This window comes from Crotalus tigris, unplaced genomic scaffold (genome assembly GCF_016545835.1).
Source record: "Crotalus tigris isolate CLP2741 ecotype Arizona unplaced genomic scaffold, ASM1654583v1 scf7180000023722.550826, whole genome shotgun sequence".
NCBI lineage: Eukaryota > Metazoa > Chordata > Lepidosauria > Squamata > Viperidae > Crotalus > Crotalus tigris.
In genome coordinates, this window is record NW_024100140.1 from 219,270 (window position 1) to 237,990 (window position 18,721).

At 42.9% G+C, this 18,721-nt stretch overlaps 1 protein-coding gene across 2 annotated transcripts in view; it reads left to right on the forward strand.

Annotated features, from left to right (window-relative positions):
- Positions 1 to 123: 123 nt before the first annotated feature.
- OXNAD1 (oxidoreductase NAD binding domain containing 1) overlaps positions 124 to 18,721 on the forward strand; it is a 33,942-nt gene continuing 15,344 nt past the window's right edge. Inside the window, exons 1-4 of one of the 2 annotated variants that reach the window (XM_039321228.1) lie at positions 124 to 922; positions 3,681 to 3,826; positions 6,432 to 6,495; positions 16,627 to 16,733. In XM_039321228.1, coding sequence (XP_039177162.1) covers positions 3,705 to 3,826; positions 6,432 to 6,495; positions 16,627 to 16,733 — 293 coding nt within the window. In that variant the 5' untranslated portion in view covers positions 124 to 922; positions 3,681 to 3,704. The remainder of the gene's footprint in view (positions 923 to 3,680; positions 3,827 to 6,431; positions 6,496 to 16,626; positions 16,734 to 18,721) is intronic. The other variant, XM_039321227.1, reaches the window with a different exon arrangement.

The following is an 18,721-nucleotide window of genomic DNA, read 5'->3' on the forward strand; positions in this document are numbered from 1 at the left end:
GTTGCTCATGGGTTCGAACAGCGGTGTCATCCCATTAAAAAAGTGACCAATGAGACTCCAAGATTGAAGAGGGAGGATCACGTTCTTGCTGGGGGGGGGAAAGGGGGGGGTAAGCAGCACCTCAGAACTCCGGCTTACGTAATAACAAAGGATTCCTATAATCCCACCCCTAACTTATAGAACTAGAAAGTATAGAGCAGTTTTTCCTCATTCCCTGGCAACTTTGAGATGACCTCAACTTTCAGAATTCCTTAGCCAACAATTCTGAGAGTTGAAGTCCACACAACTTTAAATCTGCCGAGATTAAGAATCACTGCTGTAGGGTGATGTGCACTTTGTTCCTCTGCTTGAAATTAAAAGCCGGTGTTTTTCACCTCCATGTCGGACGGTCTTTTTTTTATATATCATTCCTATTGAGCCCACAGTAATATCGCTCTGACCTTGACTCTTCTGTAGAAATTGTCCATTTTTTCGTTAATCTTAAGAGTTAGGCCTAAAAAGCATGAAATGAATTTCTTAAAAAAAAAAAGTCACCGACCTGCAAAAGCAGAATCATTTAAACCGGAAGTGCCGAAATCAGAGCTGGGATGGTACCTCCCATTTTAGGGACCGTTTCCGCTGAATTTCTCCGGGTGCCGGTTATTTCCTTAGGACTTTGAGGAAGGCGCTCGAGTGTTATTGTTGGCTTCTAAATGATGTAGTTAGGCTGGAAATTTAGCTGGAAGAAGCGGCGTTCAAGGAAGCGCTGGAGAAATAAATGCAGTCTGTCAAAGCTGAAGAGAAAAGGAAGATCTGTCTAAAATAATGCTTCATCCATAATGAAGAAATAAGGGTTCGCGGTCAAAAACTGAGAAGCTGGATCCCATTTAGTAAAATCTGCTTGTGAAATGATCACTCTGTTGGGCACTTCGCGCCCTGTGAGGTGAGTCGGACGAAAGACGGTTGGATGGGGCCAAAGGTGAATTCTGTGGTAGTTGATCTGTTCCTGCTCTTCGGGCCTATTGACAGTTTGAAATGACCTTAATGTGTATTGAGCTGCAGACGCAACCATCTCCAAGCAGCAATAACTTAAGGAAGCCCAATTAATGTGTTTATAATCCAATTATCTATCTGGTTTTTCATTCATTCCTTTCCAAATGAACCAGCTGAACTACTGTTTATCTAATGTAGGATGAAAAAATTACCACTGATGTTCAGAAATAATTACATTAATTCCCATTTGTTAGTGAATATATACAGAAGATGGTAAGGCAGCCTGGTGCCTTCAAAATACTTCAGAATTCAACTCTTGTCAGTCATAATCAGTAGGCATGGTAGTGACTTTAAGGCAGTGACTATACAGCACCCTAAATCATATTTTGCCGAATTATGGTTAACAAAATCCCAGTTGGCTGAGTTCCTACATCATAAATCATTAACCATCCTTTACCAATCATAATGGCTGAGCCTGCAGAGCATACTAAGTCGGAAACAAGCAAATTCCATTTTGCTTAGTATAGTGTGTAATCTAAGAATTGTTACACTGAAACAGGATTTTTGAAGTTAATGGTAGTTGTTAATGAGAAAAGTATAAAGATATTCTATGTATAACATAAAATATTAGCCTTATGTAACGGAAGTAGTCGCAGCAGCACATAATTGACTTTAGCTTATCTTAAAAACTGAGTTCCTGATTATTATATGAGAGATCATCAGGAAATACCAACACTATAGGATACATTGGGAATTCAAGAAAACAACCAGGAAGAAGGAGATGTTCCATAACTTAATTTATAATGGAAACCCAGACAAATATATGGTTTTAAGAAGTCACACAGAAACCCAATTACTCTTGTTCCAAATATTATCCATCTTATGTCAAAGGAATAAACATTTGCTCTTTCTAAAAGTGGATGTTTGAAATGTTTTAGCACAAGAGATTTTAAGTGCCAGCAGATGTCACTATTGTACATTACAAAAGTTAATGTTACAGAATATGTAGGAAAAGGAAAGAAATGCTTATTTGTACAGTACAGTTCTTATGTAGTACAAGTATAATAATCCAAGTGTTAAAATGATTACTATAACAATGTAATAAATTGAAATGTTAGCAAAATATTAAGAGCTTTGGGGAATTTTAAAAGAGCCAGTATAGGCTAGCGCAGTGGTTCTCAACCTTTTTAATGCCGCGACCCCCAACCGGTTGTAAGTCAAGGGCTACTCAACCGGTTGTAAGTTGAGGACTACTCAACTGGTGCAGCACCGATTGCAAAATGGGACTTTTGGCGGGCTCAGCAGGGCAGAGACAGCCTGGACAATTCCTACTGGCTTTTGTAAGCCAGTAGAATTAGACTCTATTCAAGAGAGTCTATTCTATTGGCTTTCAAAAGCCAATAGAATAAAAGGGAGTAGAACAGCTAAGGAAAAGGGGGAAAAAATGGGGGACTGTGTTGTTTGGCGACCCCCGTGAAATGGTCGTTCGACCCCAAATGGGGTCCCGACCCACAGGTTGAGAACCACTGGTCTAGTGGTTAAGAACCAGGTTACAAAGCAGAAGATTATGAGCTTAAATCCAGTCTTAGCCATGAAAGCCAGCTGGGTAACCTTGGGCCAGTCATACTCTCTCAAGCTAATCCACCTCACAGGGTTGTTGTTGTGGGGAAAATAGGAGGAGGAAGGTTTGTTGAATATGTTGTCGCTTTGGATTATTTATAAAAATAATATATGGAATGAACTCTCAGAACAAGAACTTGATACATATTCAGTTTCAAAAAAGAATCTGAGATAATGATAGGATCAAGCAGAATTGTTTCAAAAGTTGGAAGCAGAGAAACTAATTTATTTTTCATAGAAGATAGCAAAAAAATACCCAAAGATTCTGTAATAAATGTTGTTACTCATATTTTCTTTCACATAAAAATTGAGAAATGAATTCTAGGAATTATGGATGATATCCACATTTTGTGGCAATTACTTTGACTGTTGAAGACGCCTCAAAGTTGATCATTTGTAACTTGCCTTGCACTGTTCATTTTAAGTTCATGAGATTTAGAAATAAAATAGACAATATCCAATTTACCAAAACAAGATTTTGACATTAACAGCATGAGGGATTAGCAATGTAGGTTAAGTTAGGTTGAGAATAAACTTTACTAAACATAATGGGATTTTTCAGTAAATATATATGGAATTGCATTAATGTATGTTTTTAACAAGTTCTTAATTGAAATTTAAATCTTTAGTTCATGAGCTGGATAGTTATAGCAGAACTGGTAAGGGTTCATTGGAATATGACTGTATTCAGGACTAACAAATAATATTACTAACTGGTCTACATCCTCCTCCTTCTTGAATTTCTTTGAGTCCAATCTTTGATATTGGTTTTCTCCCCAACAAATATCTCAGCAAGTTTGAGGATCCCATATATGACACAAATATTGTTTCCTGCTTGGGTGTCTTTGAAACAGCCACAGATTGAGAGGGATATGATCTTTATGATGTGAATAATGGTTCATATATATTTCTGTGATGTCAGCAACAGTCTAGAAGTTCATTCATTTTCTTTGAAGCAAAGTGCCAAAGAAATACTTCTTGTGATACCTGGTGTGCTTTAAAAGTTTACAGCTGGGCTATTTGACATTACTGCCAATATTTGTTTATTGAAAAATCGATGCAAATATTTTTTTAAATTGCCTTTGCAGGAACATTTAACATAAAAGAACATTATGATATGTACAACAGCTTTTGGTTTGCCTATATTAATGAAAAGTGCCAATAGAATTCTTTCCTGCTATTCTTCATACTCGTGTCTAAGACTGGCAGCTATAAGATACTGCACAATAAATGGGTAAGCTATCAAATATTAAGTATTACTATGAAATGAAAATATTAACATAGCACTGGTATTACTTTTCTTTAAAAATTGAATAAAGAATTAGTTGCTAACCATCATCTTCTAGAATATAGTATAGTGAAATTTGGATCAATAGGCTGGCTTTAGGGCTTACCTTGTTTGGAGTGAAACAGTTTTATTGAACAGTTTAGTACAGTTTTTCAGTACTTAAAGTATGATTAAATGGGAGATGAAGGTTCTGAAATTACTGTGGGCAGAAATAATAAATTACTTTCTCAGGTTAATACATGGGATCATGTTATATACATAATTAATAACAGATTTGCTGCTTAACAAAAGAAATTTACAAGTAGTCTTTTACTTACAACCATTTGTTTAATGATGGTTTAAAATTACAAGACCTATATTCACACTTAATGATCTTTGCATCATCTCTGTAGACACTAGATTGCAGTTGGGATTCTTGATGACCAGCTCCCATTTATGACTGGTTGCAGACATGTCAAACAACAGATTTGGCCCATGGGACTGTCCCAGAAATGGCAAGGGACCAGCCCCTGCTGGCCTGGCCCTTTCCACCCCAGCTGGGTGCTCCCTCAGCGCATGCACAGGAAACAGTGAGCACTCAGCGGTATACAACAGCAGCTGCAGCTCATTTGTCTCATCCCACCCCTTCTGTCCTCGCCCTATCAAGCCCAGCTATGCCCCACTTTGTCGGGCCTCTCCTCTTCTTCTCCGCCTCTGCTTTGCCAGGTCACATCTCACCACGCTCAGCCCCACTTTGCTGGGCCTCTCCTCTCCTTGCTCAGGCCATGGAATTCTGTCAGCCTTGTGCCCTAGGGCTTGGGATGCAGTATCCTTGATGGAGTGTCTCACACGTTGCCAGCTGCCGGCAGTTACAGGCTGTAGCTCTATATGCGACATGAGTGCCTCATTCCCCTCTCCAGCCCTACAATGTGGCAGAGAGAGTGACTGGGAGCTGGCCCCTCCAACACTCGGCTTGTGCCACAACACGCTCCCATTTCTGTACCTTTCATCCCACTGGCCGTATCCCATCCGCCGGGCGGTATGGAGAGAGGAAGGAAGGAGAAGGGAATGAGAAAGAGGAGGCAGAGAAGGAGGGATGGAGAGAAATGGAAAGTGAAGGAAGGAAGGAGGAGGTAAGCACAGATGGGCACCCCCTCGGGGAAGTGGAGCTGCACTAGGCTGGGCTGTCGGGTCCTGGTGCCACAGGAGCTTGAGGGCTGGGTGCTTGACCTTGGCTGCCCAGCACTCTGGGCAACCTACGCCACCATCCAGCCCCCCCTCAGCCTAAGACGGACGGTGAGGCTCCTCCAGTGGACCATGCCCTGGTGCTCACCTCAGTCCCACTCCCCCTCCTCTGGAGACCCTCAGATCTGCCCGAGTCCTGCTCAGGCCCTCACAGGTGCCCCGACGCAAGCTACGTCAAGCTGGCCACACCCATCTAGTAGGCCATGCCCACCCCAGCCATGCCCAGCCAGTAGGCCACGCCCATCTTGGCCATACCCTACCAGCCCCCTGAGCACAACCACAATGCTGATGCGGCCCTCAATGAAATTGAAACACGTGGCCTATTTGATAACAAAATTATTTTAAAAGTTGTTGTTGTTGTTAATTGCGAAGTCGTGTCCGACCCATCGTGACCCCATGGACAACGTTCCTCCAGGTCTTCCTGTCCTCTACCATCTTCTGGAGTCCATTTAAGTTCACACCTACTGCTTCAGTGACTCCATCCAGCCATCTCATTCTCTGTCGTCCCTTCTTCTATTGCCCTCAATCTTTCCCAGCATTAGGCCCTTCTCCAGTGAGTCCTTCCTTCTCATTAGGTGGCCAAAGTATTTGAGTTTCAACTTCAGGATCTGGCTTTCTAAAGAGCAGTCGGGGTTGATCTCTTCTAGGACTGACCAGTTTGAACGCCTTGCAGTCCAAGGGACTCGCAGGAGTCTTCTCCAGCACCATAGTTCAAAGACCTCAGTTTTTTTGCGCTCAGCCTTTCTTATGGTCCAACTTTCACAGCCATACATTGCAACTGGGAAAACCATGGCCTGGACTATACGCACTTTTGTTGGCAGGGTGATGTCTCTGCTTTTTTTTTTTTAAGCTTAGATAAGCTTAAAAATAAAAATAAAAAAGATAACCTTTTTTTAAAAGTATCTAAGCTTAATTCAAGAATACAGATTTTCTATTTTAACAACTCATTCTGCTTCATGAATATAAACTGGGTCAATAGGATTTGGTTTTTTTTAAAGATTTAGAAAATGTAATGGATAGTTTTCAAGTCTTAATAATGCAACAAAGCATTGTTCAGAAGCAGTGTACTTCTAAGTATTAAATACTGGGCACTAGTATTTTTATGATTATATGCTTTGTTTTTTACTGTCCAAATAATGCAATCAGTTTGCTGTTGAAAACAGTAAGCAATTACATAGATTTTTGTCAGTCCAAGGGACACATTCTTATGATATCATGGTTAGAGATCAATGAGTCTGAAGTTATTATTTAAAAGAGTGTTCAGTGATCAGTTCAAGCTGTAAAATTATATTGAGTAATGATACATCTCAGTTTCCCTTATTTATAGCAAAATGAAATCCAGAAGAAAGTCAGATCATCTGGAGAGAACAGCAAATGACTTTCGACATGAGGTTGGTAACGTAATGTATGAGTATGAAATGTGCTATATATGGTGAAGGTATTGGATAAATTTGGTAATAATTTGACCCTTCTCTATAATCATCTGTTTTCATCTATAACCCTTTGCAACTTGCTCCACGGTCATCCACATTTTAGTTACCTCCCTTTTGGATTATTGCAATGTACTGTGCATGGAGCTGCCCTTAAAGACAGTCTGAAAGCTGCAAGTGATTTGGAATGCAGTGGTATGCACAGTTTTGGGGATCCCACAATTTACCCAAGTAACACAACTGGCTGTACTTGTTTTCTCCAGTACAGGAGATGGAGAATCCACCAATGGGTTTTCTCTGTCTGCCTGCTCTTCAGACCAAGTAGCCAAATTTGACACGTCCCCTCTTGCTAGGAGATCCAGTCTTGTCTTGGTCTCAAGCTCTTGAAGACGTGTCAGGGTTGGCTCTCTCAGCAGATTAGCAGGTAGTAAACCATTGGTGAGTTCTCCCTTTAATAGTAATATTCCTCAATATAATTTAATAATCCTCACAGTCTGGGAAACATTTCCTACAGTTCCCTGAAGCCTTGGGCTGAGCGCTGCCTTAAATCAGAGGCTTTCGAACTGCAGGGTGTATGTGTGTGTGGGGGGGGGGGGAAGACAATTGCCTTTGATTCCTTCCATTTTCCCCAGGGCTCTGGGGGAAAGGAATTTGTTGCTTTTTTGTGAGCAGCTCACAAACTGCCTGAGGTGATATTGTCACCTCCACTCTTAAGACCCAGGGAACAGCGTTCCCACCTCAGATTGATTCTATTTTACTTCCCAGTTTGAGGCAGCGAAATTTAAAATGACTCCCAAGGCTCTGTTTTTTCCTTTCTCACAATTGGAGACAAATTGGAGCAATTTCCCACAGCCAATGCACTAGCTTCTGCCAGGACCTTCCCAACGTTGGGGAAACTTCCCCTGTGTGGTCACAGTAGTTGTTTTCAGCGGCAGAGCAAGTGACAGCCGCCATTTTGTTACCACTAAAACAACGAAGAGTAAAAAGTTTTCCTGGCATACCTAGGCTGTTTAATCTTCCTCCTGTGATTTGATTGTTTCTGTCTTCTGGATCTTTGGTCCCTGGTCAGGTCAACACAGCCCTAGAGTCCCTAATTTCCACCCGAATTCTGACGGCCGCCATTTTGAATACCATGTTTTTTTTAAAAAATGAACAAATAAATAAATAAATAAATAAATAAAATAGAGTAAAATAAAATAAAATTTAGACCTCATCAGGCCAGAGTCTTATAGTCACAAAGGCCTGAGTGAATTTTGAGGGACGTTTTGTTTCATAATATTATACACTAAATCAGCGGTTCTCAACCTGTGGGTCACAACCCCATTTGGGGTCGAACGACCATTTCACAGAGGTCACCAAACAACGCAGTCCGCCATTTTTTTCCCCTTTTCCTTAGCTGTGATACTCCCTCTTATTCTATTGGCTTTTGAAAACCAATAGAATAGACTCTATTTAAGAGAGTTTATTCTATTGGCGTTCAAAAGCCAATAGAATCTATTGGCTTTCGAAAGCCAATAGAATAGACTCTCTTGAATAGAGTCTAATTCTATTGGCTTTTAAAAGCCAATAGGAATTGTCCAGGCTGTCTCTGCCCTGCTGAGCCCGCCAAAAGTACCAGTCTGCAAACAGTGCTGCAAGTTGTCTGTAGCTAAGGCGAGGTTTCTGGACGTTTCCACCCCTCCCTGCTGAGCAACTACTAAATGTAAGTAAAAGAGGGCCTGGGGTGGGAGGTGGGAGACCGGCGGATGCAGGGAGGGTTGCTGGCGCACGTGGGGCCTGGCAGGTGGCTTACCTCCCTTCAGCTGGGCCAGCTGGTGGCCCAGATGGTGATTGCCCTGCACCCTCACTGCCGCGTGCCATGGCCATCCTGCCTGCCACCGCACCAAACATGCGGTGGCCAAGATAAGGCTAGCATGGCAGCGGTGGGCACAGGGAGGGTTGCTGGCGTGCGTGGGGCCCGGTGGGTGGCTTACTTCCCTTGGGTTGGGCCAGCTAGTGGCCCAGCCGGTGGTTGGCCTGCGCCATCACTGCCGCTTGCCAGCTACGCCTCAGCCGGTGCAGGGGGCGGTACCACACATGTGCGGCATTCCCGGCCGAGGTGGTTGCTGGGCGACGGCCTGCATGCACCTCGGCATGCCCAGCGTGCACTCCAGCCACAGGAGAGGAGGCGGAGCATGCGTGCCTCCTCCTGCCCCACCCACCAGGTAGTCCTCGACTTACGACCACATGGTTGGGGGTCGCGGCATTAGGAAGGTTGAGAACCACTACACTAAATTAATCAAGCTTCTATTGATCCTCATCTTTCCTTGCCTGGCCTCTATTCAGGCCCTCTGCACCCTTCATTGGGCCATCTGGAGCATTTTGACTGGCCACCTAAGGCTTCTGGGCGGAGCCCAGAGCGGGTCCCCAACCGTGCCTTCGGCATCAGCTGCCATTGCCGTGACCAAGCCCAGATAGAGTTGCCTTTTTGGTCAGGTGGTCAGGGGAGCAGTCCTCGTTACTTGCTCCAATTTCGCTTCCACCAACTGCTTGCCTGCCAGAGCTTTGCCTCAGTTTCTCTGAGACAGCTCAATCTAGGATGGAGGACTCCACTGGGCCTCAACCCATGTGCACAGCTCCTCCATCCTCTCGTTATGGCCGACAGACCACCTCCAATCCGGAGGGAGCAGGCAAGCCCACAACCAAGGCTATGGGCACTCTCAGGAAAACTTCCAAGTTGGCAGAAAAGCATGCCAGCTCTAAGCACCAGGCTCTGGAGAAGGAGCTCTCCAGAGCACCGAGACAGGCAGGATTAGATATGGACCAAGTGGCAGCCCCTGAGTTTGACCTTCCTTTAGGTCCTTCGACCTTAGCTCAGGGCATGTGGTCTCTGACAGAAGCTCCCACCACACCTTCTGTACGACCTCAGTATACAGTTTTTAATCCCTCACTTCACTTGGGTTCAGCCCATGAGGCTGCCTTTACTCCAATTGCAGCAGGGCTCAGGGGTCCTGACCTCAGAGATATTTTCTCCAAACGAATGGAGGCCCTGTTATCCAAGGTGGTGGACTGTGCTCTAGCAGAACAATCTCTCCATCCACCTGAACAGGGGGCGTCCACATCAGCTGTGCCGCCTTATGTTCCTCCTGCAGGGATCTCTATATTTCAGGAGCCCACATCTCCTGTACACTCCTCAATGAGCGGATACTCATCTCCGCCAGGGTGAGGACCAACCGGACTTCAATTTTTCAGAGGAGGAGGAACTCCCCCCTGAACCCTCCCCATCTGGAGGTCTATTCAATCCGGCCCTCCCCACTGAACCCTCCCCATCTGGAGATCTATTCAATCCGGCTTCGCAAGGCCGCCTCAACTGCAAATATTGGGTAGGATCAGTCCCCTCAACCGCAGGCCACATCGGATTTCAATCCAAATCTGATATTCCTTGAAATGGTGGCAGCCCAGCACCACGCTCCCTCCTATATTTCTCAAGGGGATTAAAAAGCAATGGGTCTCCCCTTCCTCATTTCCTTCCGTAAGCGAGTCAGATAAACAGGATCCTTGGTACCTCTACAGACTTAAGTGAGGTTCTTGAGGTCCCCAAGGTGGATCAGGTCTGGACCCCACTGGTATCCCAGATTGTGGTCGCTGAGGATATGTCTGAGGCACTTAAAGTGGGCGACAAGAAGTGGGAACAAACTTTCCATAAGACTCATCAATCAGCGGCATGGGCTATCAAAACGGCCACCTGGGCATCCTTTTTTGTCCGGACCACCCTCTTATGTCTACACCAACTACAGGCCAGAGTCCTTCCTGAGGACATTCGGACTCACCAGGACCTAAGTACAATGGTGGCTGCAACTGAGTATGCCGTGGATGCGGCCAACTTTGCTTTCAGGTCCCTAGCCTTCAACATCACAGCCAGAAGGATGCTATGGCTGAAACACTGGTGGGCTGATGCCAAAGTCAAATGGCTGCCTCATATCTGGGCAACAATCTCTTTGGGGAGGTACTGAATCCGTATCTTGTTGAGAACAAGGATAAACGGAAGGTTATGGCACACCTTACTAGATGGTCCGACAAAAGTGCCAATCCATATTTCCGCAGGCAGTTCCTTCGAACAGCAGCAGGTTCAGCAGCCACCCAGCCACCCTGTTCATACAAACCCCAGCAGGACAGGCCACATGATCCTCCGTATGATAGACCGGGCTTTCGCCCCAGGCAACAGAACCAATCTAAGAGGCCAGTTCGAGGGGCAGGACATCCCTTCAGGAAGTTCAAAGGACTCTCACTCCACACTCCCCATAGGGGGAAGACTTGCCCACTTCTTCCATCAGTGGGAACTCACATCCACGGATGTCTGGGTCTTACAAACAATCCAGTTTGGACTGTCCCTGGAATTTCTGGCCAGTCCCCCGGGTCGCTTCATCTCCTGATCCAACTCTCGGGATCCGATAAAAAAGGGACTTATGCAGGAGGCCATTCAACATCTCCTAGAGATTTAGGCCATAGAACAGGTTCTGCCGGATCACGTAGGCAGGGGATTCTACTCTGTCCTCTTTATGGTTCCCAAGACCTCGGAGGAATGGAGGGCAATTCTAGCCCTTAAGGGTCTGAACTATTACATTGCTTACAAAAAGTTCAAAAAGCAATCTCTCCAGTCCATTCCGGGAGGCACCAGACAAGGAGATTTCCTGGCAACAGTAGACCTCACGGAAGCGTATCTCCACATCCCCATCCATTCAGAACACCGGCGGTTCCTCAGGCCCTGTTACAGGGGCCTCCATTTCCAATACAAGGCCCTTCCGTTTGGCTTTTTCTCAGCACCCAGGGTGTTCACCGAGATCCTGGCTGTTCTGGCCGCCCACTTGCGGAAGGTACCGGTACGCGTCCAATGTTATCTGGACGATATTCTGATCCAAACGTTGTCCTTCCGGGTGGCCCAGTTGGACCTGCAACTAACTATTCGGGTCCTCCAGCAGCACGAGTTCTTGGTGAACTTCCAAAAGAGCCAGACGGTTCCCTCATTCAGGCTCCTGCACCTGGGAGCCATCATAGACACCACAAACTGCATAGCCATTGTTCCCTGGGCCAGACTCTACCGGCAGGAACGCCAATGGTTCCTTCTTCCATTCCAGCGGTTGAATGTCAGCGCATCCAGCCGGCAGGTGAGCTCCCGGTCAGTACCCTTAGGTCTGTACACTGGTGGTTCTCACAAGCAGTAGCCAAGGGGTCTCCTTCAAGGAGCCGGACCACCTCACCATCACGACTGACACCAGCCTCTTTGGTTGGGAGCCTACCTTCAGTCTCAGTTTGTGCAGGGATGTTGGTCCCGCGCAGACTTGAGACACAACATCAATTGGCTGGAATTCAGGGCCATTCACTTGGCTCTCTGTCAACTCCAACACTGGATCCGGAACGTCACATATTAATCCTCACAGACAACGTGGCACCCAAGGCCCACGTGAAATGGCAGGAGGGCTCCAGGTCCATGTCCCTTAGGTCCAAGGCCTGGTTACTAGGATCCTGGGCAGAGCCCAACCTGACATCTCAGGGGTCAAGAACCGGCAGGCAGACTTTCTTGGTCGCTCCATGATAGACTCTTCGGAATGGGGACTACATCTGGATCTTTTTTCCGGAATATTTAGCAGGCTCGGCCATCCGGTCATCAACCTGTTTGCTTTGTCGAGCAATGCTCAACTCCCCAGGTATTTCTCCCATTAGTATCTTCTGGGGATGGAGGGGACGGGTGCCTTGCGGACTCCGTGGCCATGGGGCCTTTTTTATGCTTTCCCTCTCCTTCCGCTCATTCTGGCAACCATCCGCAAACTGGTTCAGGAGCAGGCGGAAGTGATCCTTGTGGCCCCATACTGGCTGCAGAGATCCTGGCTTGTTGATCTCATGAATCTCTCCCACTCTCCTCCGTGGAGGATTCCCCCACATTGCATGTCCTTACTCCAGGGGGTCCTCTAACATCCGGACCCTCAGTGGTTACAGTTAGCCACATGGCGTTTGAGCGCAACATCATGACACAAGAGTTATTCTCTCCATGGGCAATAACCATGTTTCAGGCCTCTCGTGGACCGGTGACCAATCACATTTATGATTCCACATGGAACAATTTTTGCCATTGATGCAGAATGTGGCAACTGGATGTGTACAATTTAACTATTCCCCAGATCATAGACTATCTTCTTGACGGTCTGGACAGAGGCCTGGCCCCTGCAAACTTTTGTAGGCAGGTAGCGGCCCTATCGACATTGCTCACTTGTTCAGACTCAGTTCCTCTAGCCCATCATCCCAGGATACGCGCTTTCATCAAGGGGGCTTACAACACTAGCCCTCCTGTGGTACGCAAGTACCCTTCTTGGGAACTGCCTCGTGTGCTTTGCGCACTAACAAAACTGCCCTTTGAGCCCATAGCTACTATACCATTGCGGGCTTTATCTCTTAAGGTTACCTTCTTGATCGCTATCGCATCAGCCAGGCGTATCTCAGAACTGGCTGCTCTCTCGGTCAGGAATGACCTTTGCACCTTCCACCGAGACCGAGTGGTCCTTTGGTTGGATCCCGCCTTCGTGCCCAAGGTCAATTCACTTTTCCATAGAACATAGGAAGTCATCTTACCTGACTTTTGTCTGATCCCTCCCATGAGGGAGCGGCAGTGCCACATGTTGGACGTCTGCAGGGCTCTGCGGTGTTACATTAAGCGCACGGAACCCTTTCACAGATCTGGGGACTTTTTGGTTTCCTTCCGTCCAGCTTCCCTGGGACAGAAGGTATCCGCTGAGGCTTTGGTATGTCCCATTGGTGGATTCTCCATCTCCTGTACTGGAGAAGGGGCATTGTCTTACCTGAACGCCTTTTCTCAGTACGGAGATGGAGAATCCACACCCACCCTATGGTCAGTTAGGCCGTTATTAGGGAATTGAGAGCCAACACCTCGTCCTTGCATCAGCCACTTTCGCCCTCGTCAAGACTGGATCTCCTAGCAAGAGGGGGCGTATCAAGTTTGGCTACCTGGTCTCAAGAGCAGGCAGACAGAGAAAACTCATTGGTGGATTCTCCATCTTCGTACTGAGAAAAGGTGTTTAGGTAAGACAACGCCCCTTCAGTTGCTTTCCGGGTATAATTCAGGGTGCTGCTAATCACCTTTAAGCCAGGTTACTGTAGGATCACATCTCTCTGTGTGCATTTGCCTATCCTATTAGATTAGGGTGAGTGCATTCCACGCCCCCTCCATTAATTGTTGCTATCTGATGGGAACTTAGATTGTGTATTCTTCATGGCCATCCCAGTCCTCTGAACAATCTCCCAGTGGAGATCAAAGGTATCCTTACCCTTTTAGTCTTTCAAAGGTCTGTGAAGACCTGGCTTTTGCCCCAAGCATTGGAATAAGATGGAGATGAAGTTTAAGGTTGTTTGGTTTGGCATTTGGGGGAAGAATATATTTTTGGCCATATTTTATGGATTGTTGTGAATCTTCTAGAGTCGGTTTAGAAAATAAGTGCCACTGAAATAATAAATGTAGCTAGAAAAAAAGAAAGAACTGAGAAAATTATTATTTCCAGATGATACAGATGTAACAGTAATGACTGTTTCACTTTGTATTTATTTATCAAATTTATTAGGCCGCCTTCTATTAACAATCTGAATGGCAAACATATACAGTAAAACACTGACAATTGTAAAACAACAAGTTGAGCTCTTCTTGTTGAAAATCTCAAAGGACATCCTCACCTTACACCCATGCTAGGACTCTAGAGCTAACAACTTGATTCTTCTGAAGTACTGGTGAGGTTGGGGTCATCTATAGCTTTGGCGAGGGTTGGTGGGTGTTGCAGCTCTTTTATAACCCAAATGCCATGACAAAGGTACATTACCTAAGACTCATCTAGTGACATTGCTTCACTCAGGGAAAGTGGAGCATGCCCACTCTGACAGAGCTGATGGGATAAGTAGAAACTCTTAGGGAAAGTGGTCTTGCAAGTAACCTGGCTCCACGCCACACAAAGTTTTAAACTCTGACCATACTAATTGGGTGTGTGAATGAGTATTCTGGCTTACGATGCATATTTTGCCTCCCCAATATGAGACACTGAGTAGCAAAATTTGAAGAATAATATTTCTTATGATTTTGGTCCTGCTTTAATATTTACAGTACAATTTATGAATGAACGGTGTTCTGGTATTCTGATACTCAAGTTTGTTCTACTTGGCTTCACCTGTCAATGGGAGTAAAGAAGTACATTTGGATAACTGTGGTTCACTAAGGGTTATATTTAGAGTGGTAACTCTTGATGGTTTCTCTTATAGTATATGATACTCCTGACATTGTCAGGAGAGTACTTTGGTATGGTTCTCACTTTGTTCATAACAGTAAGCAAAGCACTTTTCACATTTGTTTAGCTGCTATCACTGGCAAAATAAATTAATGGAAATAGCTGAGCTGCATTGGGTTATACATTTCCAATTCTTGGAAACTGTGGGAACAAAAATATTTTCTGACATTCAGAGTCACTTTGCCAATATAGGCAACAATATAAATCAAACAAATAAACATTTTGGGGATTATTTAAAAACTAAAGGGACATCACTTTTTTGTTATTGTGTGCAAGATCCAGTTCAGAAGTCAGTTATAAAATAATGTGATATATTAATGTTAGACTTATTCTTACTCTGGGGTTTCTGTGTTAAGGAGAATATTATGAGCATCATGAGAGCAAGTCTAATTAAGAAATATAACTGTTTCTTAAAAAAATAAGTCTTAAAATAAGTAAAAAGTATGATAATGTTTACTTGGCAAGTATCCTGTTGTTTTACAAGAAAGTAGAAATACTCAACTATTTTTATGCAGAAATTGTTCCTGCCATATGTTTTAAATTAAGACATAGCTGGCCAAATTTCATTTGTTGGACTCTAGTGTTTCTGGCTGGGAAATGAAATACTCATGATTGTAGTTTGATGTAGTTTATCATTTTAACATTTTCTGTGCTTTTGGACTTGGTTGACTCATCTTAAGAACTTTAGGTTTAAGCTTATTAATATGTTCTGTAGCTTAACAAACAATTCCAAATTATATTTTATGAGCTGATTGCCACACTATGAAATTTAGAGGAAACACAGCGGAAAGTAAGAAAACAAAATGTTATCACTGGATTGATTAGAAGTTATATAAAAGCTATTGTTGGTTACATTCCAAATAATCTGTGTTCAAGTCCCATCCATCCATAAACTTGTAGCTGGTCTTGAGTCATGCAGTCTGCTTTGTAATACTGCTATCAGAAAAATTGGGAGGGGGAAAGAGACAGAGGATGGTCCCAGAGAAAACAGTGTAGTAAATATCTAATAAAACATAATAAAAATAGGAATTTATTTTGCTTTAATATTTTGTCTGTGGTTATTTAGAATTATGCTTTTTATTCAATAATGATTTTATTATTTTCCTCCCAGAGAATACAGGAAAGAAGCAGCTTTTTTCAGAAAGAGCTGCATTTTAAACTTTGTGTTTTTAATCTGAGAGCTGCAAAAGGCATGCCAGAAATGGGGCTATGAGTCTCTGGACCAGAATGTTCGACCTCTTTTTTTTTAGTTAAAAAAATAGGTGTATTAAGCTAATTTGAGGTTAAATGTCCATATTGTATTTCTGTTAAAAGCACAACAAAATGGAACTGCGGCTTTATATAAGCCACAAATATCTAATTTTGCTATAAAAGAATGAATTAATATAAGGATCTTGAAATTTATAGATGAATTTCTGGACTAAAAATGCTAAAGCCAAAGGTAAGGAAGGTGTGGTTTAATCTTTTGTAAGTTGTATCATATGTGAGGGGGTGTTCATAAAAAAATGTATGAATGAATGAACAAGCCTAGTCTTTGCTTGTTTTTGAATTCTTAATCTGCAGTGAGATTAGAACTTAAAATTTCTATAAATGTGAGAAAGTTGCATCTAATAATAATCGTAGCACTGTAAGAAGCCATTAGAAATCATAGTTATTCCAATTCACAATTGGTGTTTCATGCTTGGGAGGATCCAGAAACAATTATATTTTGTTCTGTTGTGTTTATTTCCTAAAATAGTGATGGTAGTTATGATGATGGTTTTTGTCTTTTTAGATTATTTCTAAAGCAAAAGTGTGTGGCATCAGCAATGAATCTGAAACAGTTAAAAGACTCCGTTTGGCAGTAACAGATAAGGAATTTACTTTTAAGGCAGGACAATGGTAAGATCCTTAGATCTGTATATATTAAATAGAAAAAGAAGTTAATGAAATTCTAAATTGATGGTATATTTATACCTAAATTATCAATTTTTATTGACATCAAATTATTAATGTTTATTACAGGCATATGCAAATGTTTAATTTTGTCACCTTTGAATAAACTAATTTGCAAATAGAATATATTGCGATTGCAGCAATTTCCTCATACCTTGTTTAGCCTTGTATCTCTTTTGAAATGGTTCTACATAAAAATTTCTTAAGCCTACTCTACTCTAAAGAGAGCTTTCTGTTTTATTTGCACTAACACAAAAGGTCAAAAGTCATATGACTATGTAAGTGAATATCATTGAGAAACAACAGTATGTAGATAAGAAATCTCATTTGAGAAGATGCAAGGCTATTTACTATTTGAGAAAGAAAAAGTCAGTAGTACTACTTTTATTTTGTTCCTCTGTAACCTAATCATTGGATTAAATTCAGTGGTATTTTTAGTATATCAGATGGAAGGAAGGAAATAAATATGCTCTTCCGTTTTTAGAAGAAGCTCTCTAAAATGAATTACTTGGTATCTTACCTGGATAGGATATTGATTAGAAACAAGGAGAGAAGGTTTAGCCATGGAATTTACTGGTGACTTTGGCCACTCATTGTTGCTCAACTTAAGCTACATCACAGGGTTTCTGTGAGGATAAAATCATGATAAGCTCCATATTGCAAGGCGTTCAAACTGGTCAGTCCTAGAAGAGATCAACCCCGACTGCTCTTTAGAAGGCCAGATCCTGAAGTTGAAACTCAAATACTTTGGCCACCTAATGAGAAAGAAGGACTCACTGGAGAAGAGCCTAATGCTGGGAAAGATTGAGGGCAATAGAAGAAGGGGACAACAGAGAATGAGATGGCTGGATGGAGTCACTGAAGCAGTAGGTGTGAACTTAAATGGACTCCAGAAGATGGCAGAGGACAGGAAGACCTGGAGGAACATTGTCCATGGGGTCGCGATGGGTCGGACACGACTTTGCAATTAACAACAACAACAAGGCTCCATATATACTGCCTTGTAAAATACAGAATAATGATATAATCTTTGAAAAATAGAATGACAGTATTTTTTCTTGGAAATTACAATTTGTTATTTAATCATATGAACATTTTCAAGATCTGAATGTTTTCTCTCAAAAATTCAGGTACATTTTTATATCAAATTGGATACTATATTTTTCAGTCTGGACACTGTTTTCTTGTTCATATTTTTGCTTTTACTTTCTATTATCAATCTATCTGGCAAGTACATCTTCTGTAGGATGTTAATAGCATGCGTTACTAGTAGTGTTAATTTTGCAGTCTTTTGCATTTAGAACAAGAAAACAAGATGTTGATTGCAATAATTCATGTTTGTAGAGCAATTTGCAGCACCCTTTGCACATGTGCACAGATGCATACTAAATTTGTGCGTGTTGGTTCTTAAGCAAACATTTACCCTTCAAAAATGTTTTGGTAATCATCATACTGAAAACTGGGTTCTTTAATTATAATTACTCTTTTCATTATCTTCCTTTTAAATTATTCTAATTCTGTTTGGCATGCTAACATTCCACCAGTGCAGCTAGTAAGATTGCTTATGATCGAATGAATAGTACCGAAAAATAGAAGTGGCAGGAAAAGGTTAATAAATTTACATTTGCGATGAAATGGCTGAAAGTCTTTTATTCTTTCAAACATATACATTTTTTTTCCTCAATGAATATTTCTGTCACACAGAGGAGCTACATAGTTAGGGTTACACTTACTTTCTGAAATTTTTGACTTCGCAAATTGATGCTTTGTTGAAATTTCATCACAGTACCTATTATACTGTTGAAAATTCTAGTGTGTTCAGCAGTAATCTGTGATACTGTAAAACAGTGGTTCTCAACCTTTTTAATGCCGCGACCCCCAACCGGTCGTAAGTTGAGGACTACTCAGCCGATCATAAGTCGAGGACTACTCAA